This window comes from Pseudorasbora parva, chromosome 8 (assembly GCF_024679245.1).
Source record: "Pseudorasbora parva isolate DD20220531a chromosome 8, ASM2467924v1, whole genome shotgun sequence".
NCBI lineage: Eukaryota > Metazoa > Chordata > Actinopteri > Cypriniformes > Gobionidae > Pseudorasbora > Pseudorasbora parva.
In genome coordinates, this window is record NC_090179.1 from 8,568,657 (window position 1) to 8,595,142 (window position 26,486).

The following is a 26,486-nucleotide window of genomic DNA, read 5'->3' on the forward strand; positions in this document are numbered from 1 at the left end:
TCTTCTTCCTCCAAACACATTTAGTGGAATTAGCACCAAAAAGTTCTATTTTGGTCTCATCTGACCACATGACTTTCTCCCATGACTCCTCTGCATCATCCAAATTGTCATTGGCAAACTTGAGACGGGCCTGGACATGTGCTGGTTTAAGCAGCGGAACATTCTGTGCCATGCATGATTTCAAACCATGCCACGTTCTAGTGTATTACCAACTAGGGATGTTAACCGATGAACGTTTGACCGATGGTTGACCGTATCAACGTTAATCAATCAAAGTTGTCGGTTTAAAAAAAAAAAGTGATCTCTAAATTAGGCTATTATAGACAGTGGACTAAACGCTCCTAAAGTTAGCCATATCATTCCAAAATTTTTCTGTGTGAATTGAACAAATCCCTGACACTCAATTTTTCATAACTCATCTGTTTGTACTTAATAAACCAATAGAAACATTTGGTGCGAGGTCACACCATTTGGGTTTGTGCGTTCACAAGGTTTGCAAAAAGTAAATGGGCTAAACACTCGAGGTTAGAGCCAGGGCAGACGACAGTATGAAGTGTCATTACGCATAAGATGGGCTTACATTAGGAAATATATTACATCTACATTTCAGTGGTAACACATAAGGTGTTGATCTTCATCTTTATTTATTATTGCTGGGTTTTTCCTACATTTTTTTTTTTTGGCGGCCGCCAAAACAAATTTTTGTCCCGCCAAAGCCTTATTTGATGAGTTATTGTGATTTATATATTGATGTGGATGGATGACTAATGCGCGTGACAAGGGCGCACGTTAACTGAGTGACAGAGAACGATCAGAGAGCTGTGCAGTACCTCTGTCTTCAAAACGATCACCGTCTGAGCGCTTTCTCACTCGCGCATATCAATCAAAATCAGCTGAACTTACACAAAAGTAAAAGGTCGGAAGACTGACTCCATGTTCCACGTGGCGCGTTTGCAATTTTTTCCCCTTGAATTGCTGTTGGGTGTGAATTGCGCTCAATAAACGCAACTCTTCGGACAGACGTTTTGCACACGCAGCGGCCATAAACCATACTTTTTGAAATACACGGAAAAATATCCTTATAAAGTGGTTTCTGTGATAAATCTTTTGCGTTGTTTTATAAGTCTGGATTCACACATACACATCCGCTATTGTCCAATTCACGAACTAATGACTCATTTGAACCGATTCATTTTACTGAACTGATCTGTCCAATACTGAACTCACGAATCAGTTTAATCATTTACTCAAAACAACTCTGAAATGAGAATGCAAGTGTGCTTACCCCATTAAACAAGAGGGGTTAGTAAGAATTAGTCTAAATAATCCACAGTATTTTCCTGTGTTTATTTTGGGTATTTATATTGATAATGTGTAGTAAATTACCACAAAAAAATTAGTGGACTGGAATAAAGTGAAACCAGAGCAACGCAAGTTATTGATAGCTGGCTGATAATGTTATTAAATTGTAGATATGGTAGAGAATGAGACTATTTGTTATTACATTTTGAATGCTCTTTTTTAATGATTGTTGCCAAAATAATTCATCAGTAACATACAAACTGGTTAAAAACGGGGAACAAAAGAAACACATCAAGACATCATACATAATGGAAAAAAAAAACAAAAGATTATTTGCATTTATTTTACATTTATTGTCTGTATTGGGCTCACATATCACGCATATATACTTTTACTGTGTGTGTGTGTGTGTGTGTGTGTGTGTGTCCGCGTGTATGTGGATGACCATGTCTGGTCAGCTAGAGAGCCACCACCGAAGACCATTTCTGACCCAGGAAAAACCCTGTTATTGTTAGCACTACCTCGAACTAAAGCAGCATCTTTTCGGAGCGGTCTTTTTCTTAAATGAGCCGCGGCAATATTTCAAATGAGCTTCTTACGCTAGACAAATGTCTTTATTTTCAACGCGATCACCTGGTACCCAAACCATTTCGAAACTAAGAAGCCATTTGTTTGTCGATTACAAACAAGCTCCCCGGCGTCGCGTTTGCGGGACTCATGTTACGTGCTGTAGAGGATTTTAAAAAAGTGACGTGAGTGGAAGGGGGGCGGCGGACCCCTTCATGATTTCCAAGTGGGAGAACTTGCAAAATAGCATGGATAATATACTTATTTTCCTCACTGTATGTCCTTGACAGGGTACAAGACATTTCTGAAATAATTTTCTTTAAAGGAAATAATGTTTAATTAAATACTAGGAAATGTATATAAAATAGAAAATATACAAAGACAGTTTACTATGCTTGGCAGAATTCAGTTACGGCCAGTGTTGCCTGATTGGGTCGACGATTTCCAGCCCAGAAACCTCACCCAAACCCGCCCACTCCAAGAAAAGAAAAAAACGTCCAAAACTTTAACTGCCAAAATAATGTGATAGAATTGTATTTCCTTAACAATCAAGGTTGAGGAGTACCATTTTTATCCTTAAAAAACAATGCTGATGACAAACAAACAAAAATCCCAGGAAAATGGATCAAAACAGGGCAAATATATTAAAGTGAATTAGCAATTCACTAGCATTTAAAAAAAAAAAAAAAAAAAAAAAATGTTATCAGGCATTTCAAACACGTTAATGCACACACCACTGCCAAAATGCTTCATTCATTGATACTGTACGATAATCCGCCAACAAAAAAATAACAACGAGGAGCTTACCTTTGTGATGCGCTTTGACAGAACTATAGTAACGTTACGTCGTGAAGTACATAGAACATAACACACTCAGCACAGTCAAAACTTGTTTAACAAGTTTAAACAAAATTAAACATTGATCCAAACCCCTTTCATCAGCTGGCAGGGAAGTGTACAGCACAGTCGAGACGGTTTAAAACTTGCAGATGTCCTTATCAGTGTGCACACGATGATGGACAAGAGTCATAAGCCCCTTTCACACTGCACGTCGGACCCGCAATATTCCCGGAACATTGCCGGGTCGCCTTCTGTGTGAAAGCAACCACGTCCCGGGATTGATTACCGAATTGAACCCGGGTCGGGGACCTAGTAACATTGCGGGATTCGACCCGGGACGAGCGCTGTGTGAAAAAAAAAGCCAAAACTAATGCCGCAACGTGTACGTAGTTATCGTGCGACTCCTAGAGCTTGTTTTTTCAATAATACAACCCTGCAGTGCCAGAAGAGCTAGTCGATGTTTTAAACGCAGAGAGTGTTCGTATACAAAAGAAATAAAAAAAAATTAAACAAGCAGAAATGTGCGCAAACTGGACACAAGTCGAGACCACGGAGCTCCTTACTATCCGCGCTGAAAGCTGAGATCGCTCGTCGTTATACGTCACATCCGGATGTCACGTGTCAACTCGATCCGGGACCGTTATGGGTTGTGTGTGAAAGCGCACATATTACGGTATTTTGCTGGCAGTGTGAATGGACCAAATCTAGCGGCCCGGGAACAAATGCCGGGGCGCATTATCCGTGTATTTGTCGGAATCGCCGGAATATATAGTGTTTTTAATGGCAATTAATTAAGATGAATCACAGAAAAAAAATCAATATAGTTAATTAAAAAAAACGAAGAAACATATTAATTTATATATTTAAAAAAATATGTATTAATTTTAAATGTTTAAAAATTTTAAATCCCCAAAGTTAATAAGATTGATTTTGATCTCATAAAGACTTTAACAGCCATTTCCCACCGCAAGCGTGAGTGGTGCATGAGCAGCGCATATTTTTTCCGGACCCCATGTTAATCAATGAGTGCACACCGGGAGCAGCACGTGAGCATCAAGCAGAAGGGTCGCATGAGCAACAGAGAAGCCTATTTTTGCTGCGCTGCTGACTGCTGACACTTAATTAAAGTGAAAGCACACTTTTAAGGGACTAAATAAATATGATTTCACACAAAAAGTGCTTAAAATGCACACAAGAAGCGCGTGTAGTGTATTTGAACAATAACTGGAGTATGTCAGAAAAGAAGAATAAAAGAATAAAAAATATCTGTAGAAGATTTACCCATTTAAACTTGTTTTAATTATTCAGTTTGGGTAAAAGTATGGTTATGGTTATGATCATAAAAAGTAAAGTAAATAGCCAGAAAATATAATAAACTTTCGGACCAACTTTATATTAGGTGGCCTTAACTACTATGTACTAACATTGTAATTAACACTTATTGTGTACATGTACAACATTTAAAAAAATACCTGCATGTAATTACATCTGTAATTAATTTCTGTTGTTACATTTGTAATTACACAGTTGGCACTTCCCTTACACCTAACCCTACCCTTAAACTGACCCACATCACCACACCTGTCCCTAACTTTACCCATATCCCACCTGTGCTGTGCCCTGTGCTCTTTGCTGTGACGCTGTACAAACGCTTCCAGTGTGAATACTCTTGCGCGTCTGCAGCTGCAGTGACGGTGTAGTTACGCTGACGTGCAGCTCATGCACTGCTCACGCTTGCAGTGTGAAACGGCCGTAAGAGTGAAAGCTGTGTTCCTCTCAAACCATTGGTAGGCGAACTTGCGAACTGATACCAACACATTTTGGGGTTATTTTCTCAGCCAAGCCCTGTATGCATTGAAACTAAGTCCTTAGTAACCATTTTACACTCAAAAAAATGAAGAGACCAAAACAATGCAATGGCTGATTTTGTGTTAATTGAGGAGAAGCACAGAGGCACATTTTTTATCTTGTTCATGAGAGTAACTGATGGATTACAGTAGGGGTGACGCCGAATAGTCGAAGATTCCATGCATCGATATGCGGAGCTGGATTCGACCACCAATCTCCAGTGGTGGAGGAAGTACTGAATCTCAGTACTCAAGTAAAAGTACAAATAACCAGAGCCATATTTACTTTAGTAAAAGTAGAAGTACTACAACAACAATCCTACTTAAGTAAAAGTAAAAAAGTACTTGATTTTAAATGTACTTTAAGTATTAAAAGTACTTGTATAACAATTTATTCTCAATGTCTATATTCTAATAATTAAAACAGAATAAAACATTGGCGTTTTAATTCAATTTGTTTTTGGGTTGATGCAGACTAATTGTGTGTATCATCTGTTGCCCAGTTTACATTCTGACTCACAATATCAGGGCGATCTGCAGTTAAATATCAATGTTCAGAAGAAACATTTTCACCAGCTTTGATGTATTTAAATCTTCATATTTATGAGGATTAATCTTAAATATAGGATATGCTTCAGCTTTCCTTTTATATTCTTAAATTTGATCAATAAATTAAATTAGAATAACGCTATAGGGTTGTTACCTTTACATGCTGAATATTTACTGCAGCATGTTACTGAGTTTCTCTGTATGAGCGGCATTGGTTTGTTTTCATTATTCCACGAGAGGCTGCAGGATTGTCAACAGTGCAAGCTGCGCAACCATCAGTTCATTATACATTATAAATCATTATTCATTTATTATCCGAACAAGCCTTAATCTCGAGCCCTGAAACTGATCAGAAAATGTAACGGAACATTGTAGAAATGTGGAGTAGAAAGTAAAATATTTGCAGCAAAATGTAACGAAGTAAAAGTAAAAAGTATGCACTATTGATTCTACTTTAGTAAAGTACAGATACGTGAAAAATGTACTTAAGTAAAGTAAGGAAGTATTTGTACTTCGTTACATTCCATTTCATTACACACCACTGCCGATCTCAGAGCCGAATCTTCGCGGGTGTTATGAAACTATGAAACCAGGATCATACCATTTTTCCCAATATTTAAGACGTGGCGCGGCACTGCCTTTAAAATTCGAACACGTTTTCAATAAATGTACACACACCGGCAGCGGCATTTGGGGCTTGTCCGCGGCGACTCAGGAAGTTGTTTAAAATTCTGCCGTGTCACAGAGCACCATTTCAAGGTTTTATATTAAATGTATTTTATATTTCCCTCAAATCGTCAATATACGTACTGGTATTTTTTTTTAGGTATATTTATCAAAATGTTCTTTTATATATTTGTGTGATGTTCTGTAGTTCGATTGCAGCTTTAAAGTGTTATGAGAAAACGTTTTACGAATGTTTATCCACATTACCTTTAATTTAAACCTAAATAAGAAAGCCATTGTCAGCTCGTCTGTCAGTTGGCAGGCAGGCAGTTTTGGTCGCTTTATTAAATTTGTTTCTGTGTGCAGTGTGTAAAGGGAAATAAAAATAGTTTTACCTTCCTTCTGACTAGTGTCAAGCCCCTCCCAACCCCTTCACACACACACATTGATGATTCGACTATCAGTCGACTATAGATTCAACAATTCTGATTCAAATGTGTAAATCCTTAGTTGGGGACACTCCTAGATTAAAGTGTTTTTTGTGTTCTTTTTAAATACTTTTTTCCCCCTTGTTTACAGCACTGTTACAATGGTCGCACACAAAGCACCGTGACGGGGAAATCTCTAAAAGAATCGAACGGCAGAAAATTAAGCCCTGTAATAAGCTACCATTCACAAAGAGATGTACAAACACAAAAATCGAACAAAATACAAAAAAAAGATTGCTATAAGGACCCACCATATACATCAAGATGTCTCTGATCATCACCATAGCCGTCTGGTGGTCATTCCAGGCTTGATTCAGTGTTTGCAGAAAGTTGTTATTCAGGGAGTTTAACACATCCTCACGTACCTTTTAAAGAACAAAAAATGGATATAAGGAAAGGATAAACAACCTGTTAATTCATCAAGGCAAGAAGCAGAAATCCAACTTAGTGTAATTGTTAAAGTGCCCCTATAATTCAAATATTCCCTTTCATGCAGTGGGTAATAAAGCTGTCCGTGAATGAAAACATTCTGCAAAGTTGTAAAGTGCACAATAAATCAAACTGTCTCCCAAAAGAAAGACGACTCTGAACCAACTAAACAAGTTGTTTATATTTTGAATCCTAAAGCACAACTTTCACACGTAACTAGAAAAAACATTTGCATAATGACCAACTATGACAACTTGACCAGCCCTCAAACATTATTTTACTGACGACTGCTTCTCAAATCTCAGCGTTCAACACTAAATTCACAAAACACTTGCTCTTAACTTGGACCAGATTGCTCCTCAGAATCACAACCTGTAAGTATGAATAATTATTGATGTATATATTTTCTACAGGATATTCAAAATACGTAACTAAAAATATACAGAAATTATTCCAACATTATGTTGTAAAATTAAAGTTTTCGTCAGTCACTAATATAGTGTTGTCACGATACCAAAATTATGACTTCAATACGATACCAGACTAAAATATTGATATATCGATACTAAATCGATACCACAGTTAAAAAAAAAAAAAAAAGATAAGATGCTTAATATGACAATAGAACATGTTATTATTCATTGTTATTTTTTACTAAAAATTCATGTGGCCAGCATGTTCCTTAGGGTTGGGCATCGTTTTGATTTGAACAATTATTGATCAATTACTATTAAAATTATCTCACAAATTTTTGCTAACTCAATGTATTTTTTACAATGGGTAATTGTGTTGCAATAGCTTACACAGCACAAGAAAGCTTGATTTCGAATGGTAAATTGAATTTAAAAAGACGAGTAAACAGTAATAAAATAAGAACAAATAAACAGATTACAAACAATAGCACAAATAAATGCAATATAATAGAAGATACAAATTAAATAGACTGCTTTATTTTTTCAGGTAGGTCTAACATTCAGATAAGAAACAAAGTAATTACATTTAAAACAACATTGGATAATGTTCTTTGTAAAAAAATCAATAGCGTACAGTAGGGGTGGGCGATATCTCGATATTTAAAATATATCGAGATATTTTTTCAGCTCGATAAGGATTTGGACATATCGTATATATCGATATATTGTTTATATTTAATTCTGATTCCGCCACTTTGCTTGTTTGCCTTCTCTGTGTTGTGCTCGCGGAGCCTCGCGCGCCTCCCGCCTCTTGCTTTTGTTCCCCCTCCCCTCGCGTGTTGTCTCATTGAACACGGCTGCTTCCACAACCAGGTGAGGATTAGTTATCATGTTGACAAGCGCGCGCGTTGTTCAGGACTCAGTTTAGAGACCATGTTTTCCTTCTAACACAACTGCTTGCTAAAATTCATAAAGAAATATTAATGTTCATCATAGTTCAAATCGCACGTTTCACCCACAGTCAGGTGATTGACACTACTGGTGCGAGAAAATGTCAAAATGGTCGCATATCATTTGAAAACATTTAAAAAGTATTGCAATATCATTACTATTATTATTTTGTCAGCTTTATCACGGGATTATGATGAATAGGTCTATTCACGTTTTAACCAAGAGGGAAAAACGCGACATCACGGGTGTCCTGAGACACGCGGTGCTCTTCTGTAAGTTGTACTGTATCATATAATCATATAGCCTACCTTCTGACATTCATATTTCGTTCTGTAACTGGAAAAGAAGTGAAATTCAGCTCATGTGTAGCCTACATTATCTGCATGATGAGTTTGAATTTTGTCAAACTCATGACAAATATCACTGTTTGAATTTTGATACAAATTTAACAGGAAATGGTTTTATGACAAAATCAGTTTATTTATATCTCAGTCATGCCCCCATCTTTCTGCAAAATGCTTACTGTTTACTTTAACTGTAAAAAAGGGAGTCTTTGATTCATCTTTTGAAAGCATGAAATAAATGAAAAGAAGGCAATATTATTTTTTTTCTTTTACAGTTATATTATTATTATTTATGTAATCAGGGAGTTTTTTTTTTTAAATGTCGCAAAAGCACTTGACTACCTCTTTGCACTTCAATTTGTGGTATTTGGCATATTTGTTTTTGCTGTAGTTTTTAGGGGGTTATTTTTCCTGTAAAGATATCGAGATATATATCGTATATCGAGATATAGCAAAATATATCGAGATATATTTTTTGCTCCATATCGCCCAGCCCTAGCGTACAGATGAAACTATTAAAGTTACACAAGTTGATCAGTCAAGAGTGTGATCGTTTGTCTTTTTGTAGTTTGAATAACAAATGACTGCTGTCCCTTTAAGACTAACGGACGCATGGATCCTAAACACTGTTCCTGTTACTCGTTCTTCCTGAACTGTTTGCGACTGTGTTTACGTTAATACTCTTCCATATGTGCACTGATAATTCTTGAGTGTGTTTGACCAATAATAAGCTGGAAAAAGAAGCAAATGTTTGCACTTGTATCATGTCAAAGGCGGCTTTATTACGGTAGACTATGTGTGTGCGCTTCAGATGTGAGCACGAAATCTGCGGGGATTAGTAGAATTAATTTATGTGCAATCCCGCGCGAAATTCAGACCGATCACACACTAACACTAACACACTGTCATGAGGAAAAAGTCCAGCAGAACGCGCGTTCGCCGTGCTCAGAGGTTAACCGGGCTGAGTGAGAATATGCCGGTGTGTGTAAGCTCGCTTTCAGTCGGAGAGGAGAGAGCAGCTGGTATCGATACTGTAAAAACTGAGAATCGTATCATTTCAGATATTCCAGTATCGATACATATCGAAATATCAATATTTTTGACAACACTACACTAATACACAGACTCTCATCAAGCTACACAGTTGCAGGGTCACTTGTTTCAGCAGCAGTAGATGCAAAACAGATCCAAGAGAAATTTCAAAAAGGAGAATAAAATACAAACTAAAAGAAATTTAAAAAAGCACTGTGTTGGAGCATTTTAGTGAAGTAGTTAACCAGGAGGAATCAAGTGCTGGTAGGTGATATGTGAACGGTATTCTGTTCATCTTCTCCCTTAAAGCTCTTAAAGGGTTAGTTCACCCAAAAATAAAATATTTACGTCATTAACTCCTCCCCCAATGTTGTTCCACACCCGTAAGACCTCCGTTCATCTTCAGAACACAGTTTAAGATATTTTATATTTAGTCTGACAGTGTATCTAAGTGTAGGCACACTATACTGTCCATGTCCAGAAAGGGAATAAAAACATCAATGTAGTCCATATGTGACATCAGTTAATTTACGCTGTCGGACTAAATATAAAATATCTTAAACTGTGTTACGAAGTCATTAAAGTCATACATTTCATTTTTGGGTGAACCCTTTAACATTTTGCACTCTACAGTAGTTAGCTTTCGGTCATGTGACAACATAGTGAAAGGGAGTGATTGACGACTAAAATTAACCAAACTAAAAACTGCTTTGAAGTTAAGAACAAAGATTAAGTTCAATTGGTTGTGTGACAGAAAGATGGACCAGTCACTGTATCAGCTCAGCAGGCACATAATGTGTCACACCTGTGTGAACTTTAGGCAAACTGTCAACAGCAGTCGATGGCTCAGAAAAGTTAGTTCTGAGAAAATATATAGTATCAAAGTGAATGATTTGTAAAGAAATTAAACGGGGCGCAACAACTACTTGCACTCCCACAAATGCTCCCAAATATAGTTTGCGGTGGCACAGATTAAATTCGGGGAGCATATGCAACCAAAATAGTCACAATTTTAAACTAGGGTTGGACTTATGGCAAAAACGTCCTATTACGATCCTTAATAATGTTGGTTTTATTATTTTGCAAGTGACCAAAGACACAGTGCCTGTGCTAACGTTTTACTATGCGGTTAATTTTTTTTTGTTGCATTTTTGATGTAGGGCTGGGCGATTAATCAAAAAGTAACCAAAAGTAATTCACAACCTAAAACTGATGTCATTTTCCCATGTCGGTTGTTTCGGCTTTTAATCCTGTAAAACATACTGCGTTGCCTTTAAAAACATACTACAGCGTGTATTCATGTGACCCCGCCCTGTCCAGTCAGCGGCATGCACGCAACACGGACTGGTAAACTCAGACACACGCAAAGAAATTAAAGCAGTAAAAATTAAAGTCAGTGTATGTGTTTAAAGGTTTGCCAGTTCGAACATTCAAGTGACTGTACACCATTCGGTAACATCAATATGGAAAACATGGCACTTCAGTGCTCGCAAACTGTTTTCTGTGACACAGAGAGCACCGAGCTGCGTGGTGTCTCTGACAACGGGCAAGCCCTGAAGCCAGATCACTTTCACTTGCGTCTTCACTTAACTTTTTTGATTGTATGTGTAACAATAGTCCATCTGTATATATCGTCATACCGCAAAACCCTATTAGAGTGAGTAAATAATGACAGAAGTTACATTTTTGGGTGAACTATCCCTTTAAGGACAAGCGGAAACATGACCTGCATGCATGTTTCCTATTAGCTGCTGTCACTAAGACCTGCACACATCTAATACAGACATGCATCGGGATTTCTATTAAATGTTTACTTTCACTTTAGACATAACCACCAACTTTGTTTATGTTTAATTATGTTCAAATGTAAACCTTGTGTGTATTTGACAGTATTAGCGCAATAAAACTAGAAAGATATCTGATGTCAAAGCTGCTTGACAGGCTTTTAGCACCTGTGTGCTTCGGGTATATGTGCTCAGAAAAGTGCATGTTAGAACAGAGCATCAGCACGAGAATTAAATGCTTCACCGGCAATGTTTTAAAGCGCATGCAAATAATGAACTTTTGTGAAGTGCAGTTCCCCGTACCTCTGTGCTAACATGTGATGTGAATGTACATTGAGTTGTTCAGTATGTTAAGACGGAAGCCCAGAACTGAGCTGATAGTGTGCATGATACTATGATATTTCTTTAAAAGCATCATATTTCACCCCTATTTCGACCTTGCAGATTAGACCCCAGCACCCTCAGGGTGGAAAAGAGGAAAGATAGAGACATATGGCTCTTACTTTGTTGATAAGATGTTCTGTGACCACCTCCCTCAAGCCTGTATAGAGCTTCTCTCCATGTTTGTGTAGTACCATGGTGTAGGCGTTCCTGTAGAGCTCCTCGAAGCTCAGCCCACTGTTGTTTTTCCTCTGGATCTCCTGAATAGCATTTTTCAAGAGGTCCCAGATGTTGTTGACATATTTCTCATCCATGGTCATCTGTAAAAGGGTGGAGATGAAATAGAGAGAAGTGTGGAACCATTAAGGGAGAAAAGGTGATGCATGTCATGATGCTGTCAGCTGTTTGAAAATAGCGTGATGAACGTTGCACAAATAAAAATTTTAAGCACTCTTTTTCATGCAAAGCAACCTAGCATCAGGACATAAGGGCTTACAGAAGCAGTACATTTCTATTACTATGGCTCAGCATAACCTTTAATTGGAAATAGATTTATCAATCTAACCTAAATTAGTTGGGGTGTAACATGTCAAGATTTGATACACACCATGATATTTAACTCAAGATACAATAGGCAAGTTTATTTATAACTCAAACACATATGGTAAAAGGTTAACAAAATAAAATGCACTGTTAATTAAAATGGGTTTGAAAATTAATAGGACAGGACAATGGTGACACCAGAATAAAAATAGTAATGATTTTGAAGCTGAAAATACTGAATTATTTCAGACGAATATGCTTGCACTCTACTAATTAGATATATTTAAAATAATGTAGGCCACTTTTTACTGGTAACATAAGACATTTGGCATTATCAGGACCCAAAAATATTCTCCAATTACATTATTAAACATACACAAAAAATGATACAGCTCTGGAATAAATTAAGAGACCACTTCACATTGAGAAATCAATGTTAAATTGTCTCTTGATTTTTTTTCCTGAGCTGTATACGAGTTTAATGTAGTACTGAAACTAAAACTCTGTAAACTTATATTTTAAACTTAACTTGACGTAAACAAATGTGTGATTGTGATTGCATTAGGCTACATAAGATAACCGACCAAGTGCATGTTTCTTAAAAACAGACAATGCAAACACCCTTCTCAAGCAAAACATTTCACAAAAAGACAAAATGACTGTGCCATTGTCTGGTTCTGGTCCATGGAATTATGTCCACCACAGTGAATAATATGATACACTGACTACACCTATGGTCTTCTAGGACACCTGTGTGAACTTTAGGCAAACTGTCAACAGCAGTCGATGGCTCAGAAAAGTTAGTTCTAAGAAAAAATATAGTATCAATGTATTTGATTGATTGGACAAAATGTACTGGCCTGGTTTCACAAACAGGCTTATTTTAAGTTATGTCAGTGCAAGTTGTTTTCAGTTAAAGCCGCTCAAACACGCCTTTTAGCCTGGGACTAGCTTAACCCTTGTTTGTGAAACCAGGGGACTATGTGTTAAGACACTCATACCATACGATATTCATAGTCTTTGGCCATAGTGGGATTAGGGGGAGTTTTCTCAATTTTTAATGCTGCACAGTGCACAATTAATCAAATCTGTAATTGTGGTTACAATTATGGATGCCACAATTATGTAAACGTTCAAAGGCACAATTACCACACAAACAAAATAAAATAGGCCACTTACATTATTCTGTGTGTGAGATGTTTTTTTTGTTTTTGTTTTCTCTCTCTCAATTGTTCCATTGTCTCAATTTTAGTTTTAGTACAACATTGTAATACCATGCATATTTTAACTTTTTATTATTATTATTTAAATGAAGAACCAAAACCAATGTATACTTGACATGAGGCTTAATGTTATAGAAAATCAATAAAAGTTTTTCAGGAAGTGTTTTCAGCTTGTTTATTTTGATATAACAATATAGTTGTTGTAGTCGTTACAAACAATGGCATACTGAAAACTTCATTGTGACTTCAATGTGAATTGTGATAATCATAATTAATAAAATCGCAATTACAATGTCAAGGGAATAATCGACAATTATGATTTTTTTTTCATAATCGTGCAGACCTTAGTTAGTTATACCCATGTGTTATTTTTAATAAAATATAAACTAAATACTCCGTTTTTCAAAACAACAGATGCGATTCAGGACAATAATGCTCGTCAATAACAGTTTATTTTGGTTTTACAGTATATTAACTACTTAGTCTAAGCCAACTGTAAACATCACACACTTTGCAGCATTCGTGTTTCTTCTCTGACAATAATAAAACGCTCACTTAAAACGTGTCGTATCATATGAGCATTTGTGACAAACAAGCAAACGATACATGATGGAAAAAGTTATCATAGACAAATCAACCTGCCACAAACATTACTAGAACACATCTCTTAAACTCGTGTTTAACACACATGTACAGGTGAGTGTATATGCTCACTAAAGGAAACGCTGCAGTAAAATGTTTGCATTTGGGTCATCGCGCATTTATTTATTATTATTTACTGCTGTAAGACAGGTTAGCCAGCTAATAGACTCGGTGGCTTATGTTTTGTTTTCTGGTCAAAATGACAACAACAAAAACAACAACGCAAGTGCTTCTAAACCTAGATCAAACTGACACCCCTCTCATGATGGTTACTTGATTATTTGTGAGATTTGGATAAATATCGAGGCAGTGTAAAGGGATTTGTCCACATAGGCCTGGCTACTTGAATCCCCGAAGCTCGAGCGATTGTCTCGCCCGCTCTGAGCGCTCATACTCACAGGAAAGGCTCGTATCCTCATCTTGGTGTCTTTTTTAGTGCCCCCTTTGCTAAGATTTGACATGTCTGGCTTATTCCCCGCCGTTGTCTCCTTTCACATGAAAGTCTTCTCTGACATAAGACGGGGAACACGGATACTGAGGCAGCGCTGAGCCCCCACTTGACCTTCTTCACGAGTCTAACTCTTCGGACTTGTTGACAACCGCTTCACGTTCAGACACTTTCTGGCTCCAAGAGATGGCGGACGCGCAAATCTCACGGATTCTCAATGCCGATAACTCACGCGAGATCTTATACATCATATTTAAAGATTCTTAAATATATTACAGAGCCCGTTAAATATAGTTAGCTCTCGATATTTTAAAAACTTGTAACTAATTCATAACTGTATAAGATTAAGTAAATGTTATTGGCTAATAACTCAAAAAGTCACGAAGTTGCTTTCCTCAAGGAGGCGCTTGACATTTGTCTAATTAGAGAGGCTGGGGAACTGCACACCTATTTGCTATGCAAATCGAAACCTCCTTTACAATTTAGCATGTCTTAATTTAGCCATTTAAGTTCACCCTAAAATGAAAATGTTAATTTACTCTCCTTCAACCTGAGTTTCTTTCTTCTGCTGAACACAAAAGAAGATATTTTGAAGAATGTCAGTAACCAGTTGATGGTCCGAATTGACTTCCATAGTATTTTTTTTCCTACTATGGAAGTCAGTTTGGGATCATCAACTGTCTGGTTACGTACTCTTCAAAATATCTTAATTTGTGTTCAGCAGAAGAAAGAAACTCATACAGATTTGGAACAAGTTGAGGGAGAGTAAATGACCTAATTTTAATTTGGGGTGAAATAATCTTTTGAACACAAACGACGTTGGATACTTGGTCAATTTGGACCATTTGGAAAGTAGGCTAGCAGAAGTATCATTATGTGACAGCGCTGTCTTCACAACAACAATAAGCTAGGTGGCGCTGTCGCTTCACTGCAAGAAGGCCCCATTGAGTCCCGGCTGAGGTAGCCCAGATAGCACACATACGTCTGGCCGACGTCGGCCCCAGAGCGGACGTCGGCCTCCAAATCATAACATCGAATAAGTATCGGCCAGGCATACGCGAATATCGCTTTATTTCCAGCTCGTCGGCTTTGGGTCGGCCCAATATACTGGAGGCCGATGCTGTGTAATTGTTTGCTCATGATGCCCATTCATCTCTTTGCCACCAACCCGAGAGAAAGACGAAGCGACGCGACGCCATCTGTGGGTTTTAGGTAAATTTTCACTTGAGGAAATCAGAAAAAAAAACAGGCAGTTTGTAATCGCAGTTTTCACTCCAAGAATATTCCTCACAGTTTTTAGTCAGAAATGGTGCATACTCTTGTGCCAAAGTTTTTTGGGTTGCCAAACTGTCTGAACATTTGTCATCATCTGATAAATAAACTGACTGTTCATTAAATTGGTAATGTACGTGTTTATTTACGTAATGCTGCTGCGTGACTTTGACGGGCGTGCGTTGAACAGTCAAACACTGGAAGTTACCATGGAAACGGGCCGGAGTTTGCAGCAAGCCAGCAACAGCACAGTAACGGACACGCTCCTGTTATTTTCGCTGCTTTCAGGTAAGTTTAGTCCATAAACATTACACAAATAATATAAAACTGTTCCGTACACGTTTCTTACTGTAATTGACACGCTTCTGTCGAATATTTACTTTATTAAAATTGTTCAGTGTCTTTGAAAAAGTCCGTTAGCATCTCAACCGTTTTTTATTAGCAGTTTGCTAATATACTTTAGCTCTAATGAAAGTGAGTTTTTAATCACGTCTTTATGTGCAGAAGAGAGGCTTTGATAGTTTTTTTTAGGTTTGCTGGTAGTCTGTCAATGGGTTATTGGAAGTGAGCTAATTTATTTAACCTAACTTCACTATAAGTTAATGTTATTACAGGAAACGCCAAAATCAAATGAAATGATCTGTCACGGTAAAAAAACAACAACAACAACCTAAATTACATTTAATGTTTAATTATTTAATACCAATTACGTTAATTTTTTCCCCCCTGTGATTTCAGTAAAAAAAAAAATAATACAACAACGGAGGCAAAGGATGGTCCCATGGGCTGCTGACAGAAGGGTAAAATCTCATTAGATCTTTAGTATTTTTTCTACAAAAGGTAACACTTTAGTAAGGTGAACAATTCTTAGCTTGCACATTTGCTGTTTATTAGTATTATTAAGCACATATTAATGCATGACCTTATACTACAACATCCCTAAATTCTTCCTGGTATCTAACTAAACTTGCTACAACAAATACCTTACTATCTATTAAGCAGTAAATTATGAATTTGAGGCAAAAGTTAAGTGAATGTTTCCCTTACCAAAGTGTTACCATAATAAATATTTTACCTACATCACCATGCATGTTATTTTCTTTTGCAAAATTATTTTTTATTACAGTTTGCAAGGTTCTGACAACCACACGTAAGTAACACTGAGCAATGTAAAATGAAGTAAGCCTAAAACAAATTATGTTAAGAAATTATTGTATGTATACTCTGCATATTCTACTTCTCTTATCTGTGTTTCACCTCTGCTCTAGCTTGTTTCCTTCTAATAAGCCTGACATTATATAGGCTCTGTGATAAATTGTTTATGTTCCTAGATTCTTCCATGCTGATGGCCTGCACTCCTGTTGAAGAAAATCTCAGGCTAAAAACTAGATGACTGGTAAGCAAAACCTCAAAAATTATACTACTGTTCAAAAGTTGGGGGTCTGTACATTTTAAAAACATTAACTCCATGTTGTTACAGTAAGACCGCCTGAAAAGCCTTTAGGGTAAAATAATCAGCAAAATTAGACAAGGTGACAAATGTAATGTGTTATAGTTTGTATTTATGATTAACTATTATGATAACAGGATGTTATGGTCTTAAATACTTTTACTAAATACTTAAATACTTTAAATGCTGACTGTGGTTCAGGCGGTCAACAACTTTAGGCATTTAAGTTATTTTTCAGCGTACTCACTGCTCATACTATTAGCCTCTAAAATGTTTGAATTATATAACAATACAGTGTCAGAGGGTAAAGATATATCATTAGAGTTCTTACAGTTATTGCTGTGCTCTTTTTACCAGATCAGATATAAAGCCCAGCGTTTGGTGCTGAGATTTTTCAGGACAAGGCCTTGATGACATCTACCATTAGTACATGAAGATGGTGAGTTTCCCAATAGCTGCCACTATCCCACATCAAAAGACTGAAAACAACAGGCTTCAATCTGTATTAAAGGTATAGTTCACTCAAAAAATTAGACTGTGCTGTTTATCTGCTGGGCTTCCGAGATGTAGGTGTGTTTATTTCTTCAGTAGAACACAAATGAAGATTTTTAACTTAGCTGTTGCTCATATAATGCATGTCAATGGGGTGTATTTCTATGAGAGTAAAACACACACAGACATACGAATCCATATTAAACACAGCGGCTCGTGGCGACACATTGATGTCTTAAAACACAAAACGATCACTTTCTGTGAGAAGCACACCAGTATTTGTGTTATTTTTTACCTCATATCAGACGAATCTCATCTAGTGTTCCCAACGCCATTAGTTCCATCTAAGAAGGTCAAAACCCGGTGCGATCATAGATATATGCCTTATTAGTGCCTCGATGGATCGGTCGAATGAGGCATCTACGTTCGCGCCGGGATTTTGACCTACTCATCCTAAATGAGATTCGTCTTATATGAGGTAAAAAAATAACAAATACAGTTGTGTTTTTATCACAGAAACCGATCGTTTCGATGTGTAGCCACAAACCACAGGGTTTAATATGGATTAATATCGCTCATATAATGCATGTCAATACACCCTATTGACATGCATTATACGAGCAATGGTTGAGTTAAAAATCTTCATTTGAGTTCTACTGAAAAAACAAACACACCTACATCTCAGATGCCCTGCGGGTCAGTAGATTAACATCACATTTTCATTTTTGGGTGAACTATCCCTTTAATTTATTTTGATAGATTTAATGTTACATTGTTAGTCTTGGAAAATACACTCAAAAACAAAGTTATTGAACGAACTTAAATTAAGGAAAACTTTTCCACAAAATTGAATTACATTTTTCAAAATCTAATGGAATTATCTGTTATAATCTTGTTATATGAATTTAATGGGTTAGTTCACCCAAAAATGAAAAATCTCACTACAGTGGTTCTACACTAATTTTATGAAGCGATGAGAATAGTTTTTGTCCGCCAAAAAAAGCAAAATAACGACTTATATAGTGATGGCTGATTTCAAAACACCGCTTCCTTAAGCTTCGAACCGTTATGAATCAGTATCGAATCATGATTCGGATCGTCAAAGTCACGTGATTTCTATTTTATTTGTTGTAAAGTGTAATAATCATCTCAGAAAAAAAATCTTCTGTCAGGCGCAGTTAAAGTAAAAACTGCCTGGGGCAATATACGCTGTCTCATTACTCCAACATTATCTTCATAACTTACGAAATAAAATGTTTACCCCTCAGAAAAATTAACTATTCTCTCTTGTCAACATGAGCGCGGCGCGCGCTGTCACGTCATGTAAGGACACACACTTAAAAGTAATCGGTCAGGTCGTTTACATGGTGAAAAAAAATTAATAACGAGTATGGAAGAGATTCAAGCTGTGCTGCTTTTGCTGGTTATGACAGAAAAGAGCACTAATATGCAGATTCAGCAGCATATTCAGAAAGCTTGTAAAGCTAGATTTAAAATGACAATGTATATTATTATCAGCTATTACGGACATTGCACGTGAGATGGCTGAGACGAACGCGCGGTTGAAATAAAATGCTGCGTGAGCTCAACCAATCAGCATGTTCAGCGCCCAAGTCCCGCCCTCGAAAGTTCCTGAACTTTGAAAAAGTACTACCTTACTTACTACTTTACTATCATAAAATGATTATAGAGCCGCTGTAGTGAGATGGGCTTTGTAACGACGTCTTTAGTGCCTTTATGGGCCTTGAGAGAGGAAATGACATTGGTGTCAATGAAGGCCTTTCTGAGCCATCTGATACATATTTTAATATGTATTTAATTGCTTTTTTTACATCTTGGCCAGGGGACTACAGATGAAAAATAGCCTTTTGGCTAATTCTGGCTTTTTTAACCATGTTTGTTCATGTGTTTTATGAAATTGCACTGTCCCCTTTCAAATAAACCATTAAATCAAATCAAATCATCGGATTTCAACACTAATATCTTCATCTGTGTGTGAAGATGAACGGAGGTCTGACTGGTGTCCAACCACATGAGGAATTATGACAGAATTTATTGGGTTAATTTTGGGTGAAGTAACTCTTTAACTCTATATCGCACACCCCACCCACACCACAGGTTTAAATGATGGTGGTGCGCACTGCAGCCTCACTTCACCGCTCTAAGGCCGGAGACACACTGCAAGCGTGGTGTTTCTGCTGCGTGCCAGCCGCGGGGCGGCTGCCTGGCGTTTTCTCTGTCTTTGCACACCAGAAGCGTGTCTGACGCGGCGCTGCTGCTGCTGGGAAGCCCTATACTTCATGTTAAATATAAATATATTGCCTATTGATACAGCAAAGACAACGTCGGCAGTAGCCTATTGACCATACATATCTATGGTATTGACGGCAAAATAGGCTACAGAATATTTCGTTCTGTATTGAAAGGTTTAATATTTCAAAATCGATAATTATGTTGTTTTTTAGTATTACAAGTAGGCCTATATCTGCATTTATGTTAACCTAAAGACTTTCAAACATGAAAATGCCATTTATTAATATGTATTCGTGTCAAAATGGCATATAAACATCTTTTCCTATGCTATTTTGCCTAGAAACGCTTCCAACACGCTCGCGTGTTGCGTGAAAAATAGGCGTCTCTTCTATTTGAAGCATGCATGCGTTTTCCGCGCGGCTCGGACTGCGCGTGAGCCGCGCGGCTGACGCAGGCAGTATGCAAGTGCTAACCGGTTAACATGGGAGCCGAAATAAAAACGGACACGCCACGCAGCCGAGGCGCTCACGACATGCTTGCAGTGTGTCCCCGGCCTAAGACACCAGCATTGCATCCGTGGCTAAACACCCCCTAACTTTAGTGCATCGTGATTGGATATTTTGCTCATATCAGCATAGACTCATTGGCACACAAAACAGAGCCAATTCAGAGAGAAATAAAATGCACAGAAATGAATGCAATACACAAGCGCCTACTGATCCAAGGGTGTCGTACCGAATGTTTCAATATTATATTGAGAATTGTGACATCCCTAATAGGGATAGATTTCCAGTTTAGTTATGTAATTATTTCTATTTTACATTAATCATTCATTTTGTATAAAAATTGAATAGAGAAGAAAATGTGACAATGTCACTGCTTGTCACAAATTGCCAAAATTAATGGAATATTCAGAGTGCAAGACAAAACCGTGCCTTTTGTGCAATATTATGCTGCAAATATTGTATATTGAGCTAAAGTTAAATTGAACCTTGTATGATAATTTGTGTAACCAGATTCAATACTTTGTAATGAGTATGAACTGTACTATTTTTGTTACAGGTTCTCTGGGAATCCCCAGTTGAAGGCATGAAGACATCAAATGTTTGCCTGGACAGATGTACCAACAGTCCACCACACTGACCTCTGCTTTTGCATGGATGGCTGATCAATACCCTGTTCTGTGAGGGTATTATTATAGAAAAACTGAACACCTGTGACAGTGGGATTTGTAGTTGTAAAGAATAGTCACACATCAGTGCACTTAGGGTGCTTTCACATCTCTTGTTCAGTTAATTTGGTCCGAACCAAGGCCAAACAATTAAATAATACATTGTTGCATTTTACAGCTTTTTTGGTTCCTTTTCACACCACACTGATTGCTTTGGTCCGAACCAGTTGAAACACGTGACAACATCCACATCACTCATTGGCCATGGTGTATTATCTAAACTGCTTTTCGATTGGTCAGAATTTACTTTGTGGGAAAATTTCAACAGAAGAGGAAAAGCCAGCAAACTATAACATTATAAAAAAGACGACTGCGGGCAGGTTTTGTCCCTGGCCATAATCTACTACATATTGTGTATTAACCACAGTATGCAAACAATACCTTTCTATAATGAAGCGCGGATGCGACTTGAAAACAACGTATTGCAGACGGCGAGCGCACATCACTCGTCACTTCAATCAGAGGCGTGCATTAATTATTCTTAACTCTGACACGCTCATTCCGAAAATATTTCCAACGATCTATCAGGTAATAATGTCATGCACATAATGTCAGCGCAGCTAACTATGGCAGCTGGTTTAGTCAAAATATTATCAGTACTTTTGCAGTTGGTTCTGTTCGAGGCCGGATTACGTTCTCACCACCTCCAGAGTTCGTTTGAAAGCGCACCGAGATCAGCTCTTCAAGGAGGTCTCGGTACGCTTGTTTAGTCCGCTTTTGGTGCGCACCCGCGTGCGATTGCTGCTTTCACCAAATGAACCGCACCAAAGAGGAAAATGAACTCTAGTACGATTCAACTGAACTAAATGAGGCAGGTGTGAAAGCACCCTTAAAGTCAGAGAAAAAGTTTTTTTTAGAAGTTGCAAACTTTTCTTTCTCTTACAAAGAACACAACAGTTAAACCTTTTCAAATTATTTTCTGGTGGTGCACAAGTCCTATTCTACAAATTAACAAATGATAAAAACATGAAAAAACATGATATGACTTCATGCTCTGCAGAGTCTTTATATAAACATGAATTCAACATTTAAAAACAGTATATTCAAAATATAAAACAAATATCTACTTGACTTTAATACAAAGGTTTCTCGTCAATGTAATGTAAAGTGTAGTGTGACCGTATCTTTATTCTGCGTTTGGTGCACACATGTATCAAAAGTGTGAAGCCATGGACAAATTTTACTTGTTAGATGATGTGAGATCGTGAGTATGATTTTTTCCCCCTTGATGGAAAAAATGAGCCCACGATTTTATTAATTTGTGATTTGTAGAATAGGATTAGTACAAATGTAACTGTTGTGTTTGTGAGAGAAAAGAAAACTACAAGTTTACAAATCCTAATACATTTTCTCAGTGACTTGACTGAAATTTTCTGCACTGTCAGCATTGCTTAGTTTTGCTAAAATAATACTCGATATTATACAGCACATGCATAGTTTGAGTCGATGTTCTGGTTATATTTTTTCCAGTCTCAATTTACCAATGCCAAACCTATTTCATTAACAACTATTAATTCTGTTTGTAGTCAATATATAAACAATTGATATTTAATTCAAGAGATTGGCTGGACTTTGCGGACTCGATCAGTATTTCTCGTCCAATGGTCAAACTTTTATTTTCCAGTTTCACTAGTATTGCATCCTTCTCATCGGTATTTAATAATGACTTTTCAGTGTGGTTTAAACCTCTTTTTTGGCTCATAATATGCATTGTATTTTTTAAAGTAATTAAAAATATTTTCTCTATGCTATTGAAAATGTGGGTTACATCTTTGTCACCTTTTTCACCAAGGAGTTTACACTTGCTGATAGTAGGCTGCAATAGTTGCAAAAGAAAACCAATTCATCTGCAATATTCTTCTGCCCTACATTTTCAAGGGTAAGCTTTCTTTATAAACCATCTACTCACCCATATGCATTTATTTTGTGTAACACAAAAAGAGTCACATAGTCTCAGTCACCATTAGAAAAGAACCTGTGATTTGAGTCTCATTATATTCTGACTGACATATCCTTTTGTGCTCCAATAAAAATAATGTGTCTGGTACATGATCAGTTGTTCTTGAGTAAATATTGCTTTTAATTTATGTACCTGTATAGCCTACCTCTTTGTGTATTTGAATGTAAATGCCTTTTCTATTATATATATTTTTCTATTAAATGCCTTTTCTATTATATTGTCATATTGAATATTTATATAGATTGTTTGCTCTAAACATGTAGGCTATCTGTAACTGCTCTGTAAATATTAAAACAATGTTAACTGAATGTTATGTGTGATTATTACATAAACAGGCTACTGTATCTAATTAGTATTAAGTATTTGCTATTTTTAAAACAGAAAATGTGTTAACGTTAACTGTACCAAACTGAAATCAACATCGTGTTTCACTCAACTGACATCAACGTCATTCAGCATAAGGTAAGTAAATCATCTGCGTAGATTGATGTTTTGAATGGAGTGTGTGACGTTGGTCTTTAATGCCGTGAGTGTATCGTTGATTCTATGCCAGTGTGCTATCTGGGTGTAACCCGAAAGGTTCGACCTAAATAAATAAAGGTCCTAGAAAGCCAATGTATAGTGGCCCGGATTTGCTGTTTTGCATCGTCCACACGTCGGCCGGACAGCATTCGCGATCAAATGCCGATGTCTCGGCGACATTGTCCCAATTAGCAAACGCTCTCTGATCGATGTCTTGCCGATGGAACTTTGTGCATCGCGCCGACATCGGCCCGATGTATGTGTGCTATCTGGGAGGAGGCCTTTCTGTCCAGAGTTTTGGAAGAGAAAGAAAAAAAAGTAGAAAAAGAGGGCTCAAAAAATGAGGATGAAAGTATATTTCACAAATATTGCACAAATTCTAGATATTTTTGTTCTAATGTTAACTATTAAGACATTGAGTCTGTGCCTAAATAAAAATAGAGTTTTGTTCTTATTTGAAGATGTTAAAATGTTTTGTGTATTTGCATTTATGGATATAGCCTACAACTTTCCAATAAATAGAAAGTTTACACAAAATCATGCTTTGATTAGCTTCTTGTCATTTCAATCACAAAACACAAATTAACATTAGGCCTACTCCAGAAACACATTTCGAAAGCAAAAGGACACTCCCAAATCAAATGTCACAAAAAGAGCAGGATGTGTAAGTGTTACTTCAAAATAGCTTGAGGATACAATCTGTAAATCATTTTTTCAACTTAATTTAAAGAAAAATATTTGAGGGAGTGACCATACACATGGCCACTTAATATCATCAAAAATGTTATTCAAATAAGAAATGGTGGAAGGAATTGAGGTATCAAGGTCAAAAAATAAAGACCTGATTTTGTAACTGGATTTCTGTACAGAGATAAAACCAACACCACATTGGATTCAGGGCTGAGACACTATTATTGTTTCTGAAGAACACATTTCCAAAGAGATGGCCTTGTAAACTTTATTAAATTCGTTCCTAGAAACTGGAAATTGGTATCTCAAAAAAAAAAAAAAATCAGTAGTTTTATCGCATAAGCAATTCACATAGCTGGTTCATTAACATCACACTGTTCAGTAACATTCATTCTTGAACTAGTTTTCAAGACTTTCCTCAAGGATCCTTTTCAAGGATTTCCTCTTTTGTAGTATATGAATGAATGAATGAATGAATGAATGAATGAATGAATGAATGAAGTCAGAAAATATGCGCATAAATAAGAAAACTATTTTAGATTTTTTTATTTTATTATTAACCCCAAAACAAAGCATTTGCTGGTGATAATCGGAGAGTTTAGCAAGTTTACTAATTGAATAATTGCATATTAAAGGAAATATCAATAAGGGAGTCAATAAAATTTAAGCCGACCTTAAATGGTGACCATACATCCCGTTTTTCCCAGGACAGTCATGCGTTTCAGCTGTATTTTTATGTCCTGACTTATTATGGGGGAAAAATGATTAAAATCTATTATTTTTAAAACAATTTATTGTTTGACTAGAATGTAGAAAAATATTGTATAATCCTCATATGGTGTTTGGGGTCAATATGGGGTCAATATGATATCTTCATTGCGTAAAATCAGCCCTCAAAAAAAGCAGCCTGAAAAATGGAGCACAGCTAAGAAAACAAACCCAAAGGTATATCGCATTTTGCGGAAGGAAAGTGTTTTTGCATACAGATAGGCCTTAAAAAACAATCAGGATTTAGACCATACCACAGTATTTAGACTGCTCTCATTACAATAACTTATTTGCTCTTAACATCCAACTGCGGTTGTATCTTGCAATTAGTGGTGATGGATCTTAGTGCTGGCATTTGATATTATCGACCACAACATTGAATAGACTCTAAAATTACATTGGAATTGCACTGACAAAAAAACAAAACACCTTCATGCTATCCCATGACTTTACTTTCCCATGAATTACTTTTAACATTGTAAAGGGCTCACATACTTCCTATTACTGCAATTTTTTGCGTCCATACATATATTTATAGTAGAGCAATTTGATAAATATATGCATGAGATTACATATTCATTATTTTCTACTTAACCTGTTTTATAATTTTAATTTAAAAAGTATTTAATATAAATTTTTTTAGGCTGCTATTGCTGTTGTTTAAATGGTTATATTTCACCAAACATTTGCAGTACAAACATTATATTATTAAAAAATTGATATAAAAACTGCCTTATGGTAATTTAAATGTTGTTAACTCTCTATTAGTTGAGTGTTGATTATTAAATACATTTGATTTATCGATTATAAATAAAAGTATTTTTGGTTTCAGTTTTCGGCCGAGTGTATCCTGAATTTTTATTTCCGTGCATTGCTTGTATAAATGTATTTACCCAGGAACTACAATTGCAGGAAGCATGTATAATTTTTTGCAGTTCATTCATGTTTTATCTAAGTTAACACATGTTTCATGCAAGTCAAAATTTTTATTTGATCAGCATATCAAATTGACAAATTCATCCAATAAATTAATTTAACTTTGTGAGTTTGTTAACTGTAGAAGCAGATCTTGATAATGCAGGTTACCACTTTTTATGCAGTGTACATTTTAGTGTGCCACCCTAGGTGTTTTACTGTCCCCCTCTGGCCATCCCATTAGTCATTTCCTGAAGCCGGCGCCCCTGGCGAGACATCAGAGGGTCTTCAATCTCTCATTAGGGTCTCATTCATGTTGTCGTGTGGGCGCCTGCTGTATCTCCTGCAGCAGGCATTTCGGGTTGTGCATGTTTGGGACTGTCTGATATACAGTTTTGTAAATAGTTGATAAAGAAAAACTGTATCTGTTTTTGAATTCTCATTTATTTCTGGATTGAACTGTAGCTTGGTATTTTTTAATCAT

At 36.6% G+C, this 26,486-nt stretch overlaps 1 protein-coding gene and 1 long non-coding RNA gene across 4 annotated transcripts in view; one reads left to right on the forward strand and one right to left on the reverse strand.

Annotated features, from left to right (window-relative positions):
* cul3b (cullin 3b) overlaps positions 1–14,651 on the reverse strand; it is a 61,481-nt gene extending 46,830 nt beyond the window's left edge. Inside the window, exons 1-3 of the mRNA XM_067450037.1 lie at positions 14,400–14,651; positions 11,716–11,913; positions 6,511–6,624 (exon numbers count right to left, since the gene is read on the reverse strand). Of these exons, the coding sequence (XP_067306138.1) occupies positions 6,511–6,624; positions 11,716–11,913; positions 14,400–14,462 (375 nt within the window). The 5' untranslated portion in view covers positions 14,463–14,651. The remainder of the gene's footprint in view (positions 1–6,510; positions 6,625–11,715; positions 11,914–14,399) is intronic.
* A 768-nt stretch (positions 14,652–15,419) lies between these two features.
* LOC137084091 (uncharacterized) lies at positions 15,420–23,415 on the forward strand. Of its 3 annotated transcripts, XR_010906697.1 has the most exons (7): positions 15,420–15,661; positions 15,912–16,369; positions 16,460–16,521; positions 16,848–16,871; positions 17,053–17,117; positions 17,529–17,610; positions 20,979–23,415. It is a non-coding gene; the product is annotated as an uncharacterized lncRNA (long non-coding RNA). The 3 variants fall into 3 exon arrangements; XR_010906696.1 differs by having other exon boundaries at positions 15,420–16,369; XR_010906698.1 differs by having other exon boundaries at positions 15,420–16,009; positions 16,460–16,871.
* Positions 23,416–26,486: the final 3,071 nt, after the last annotated feature.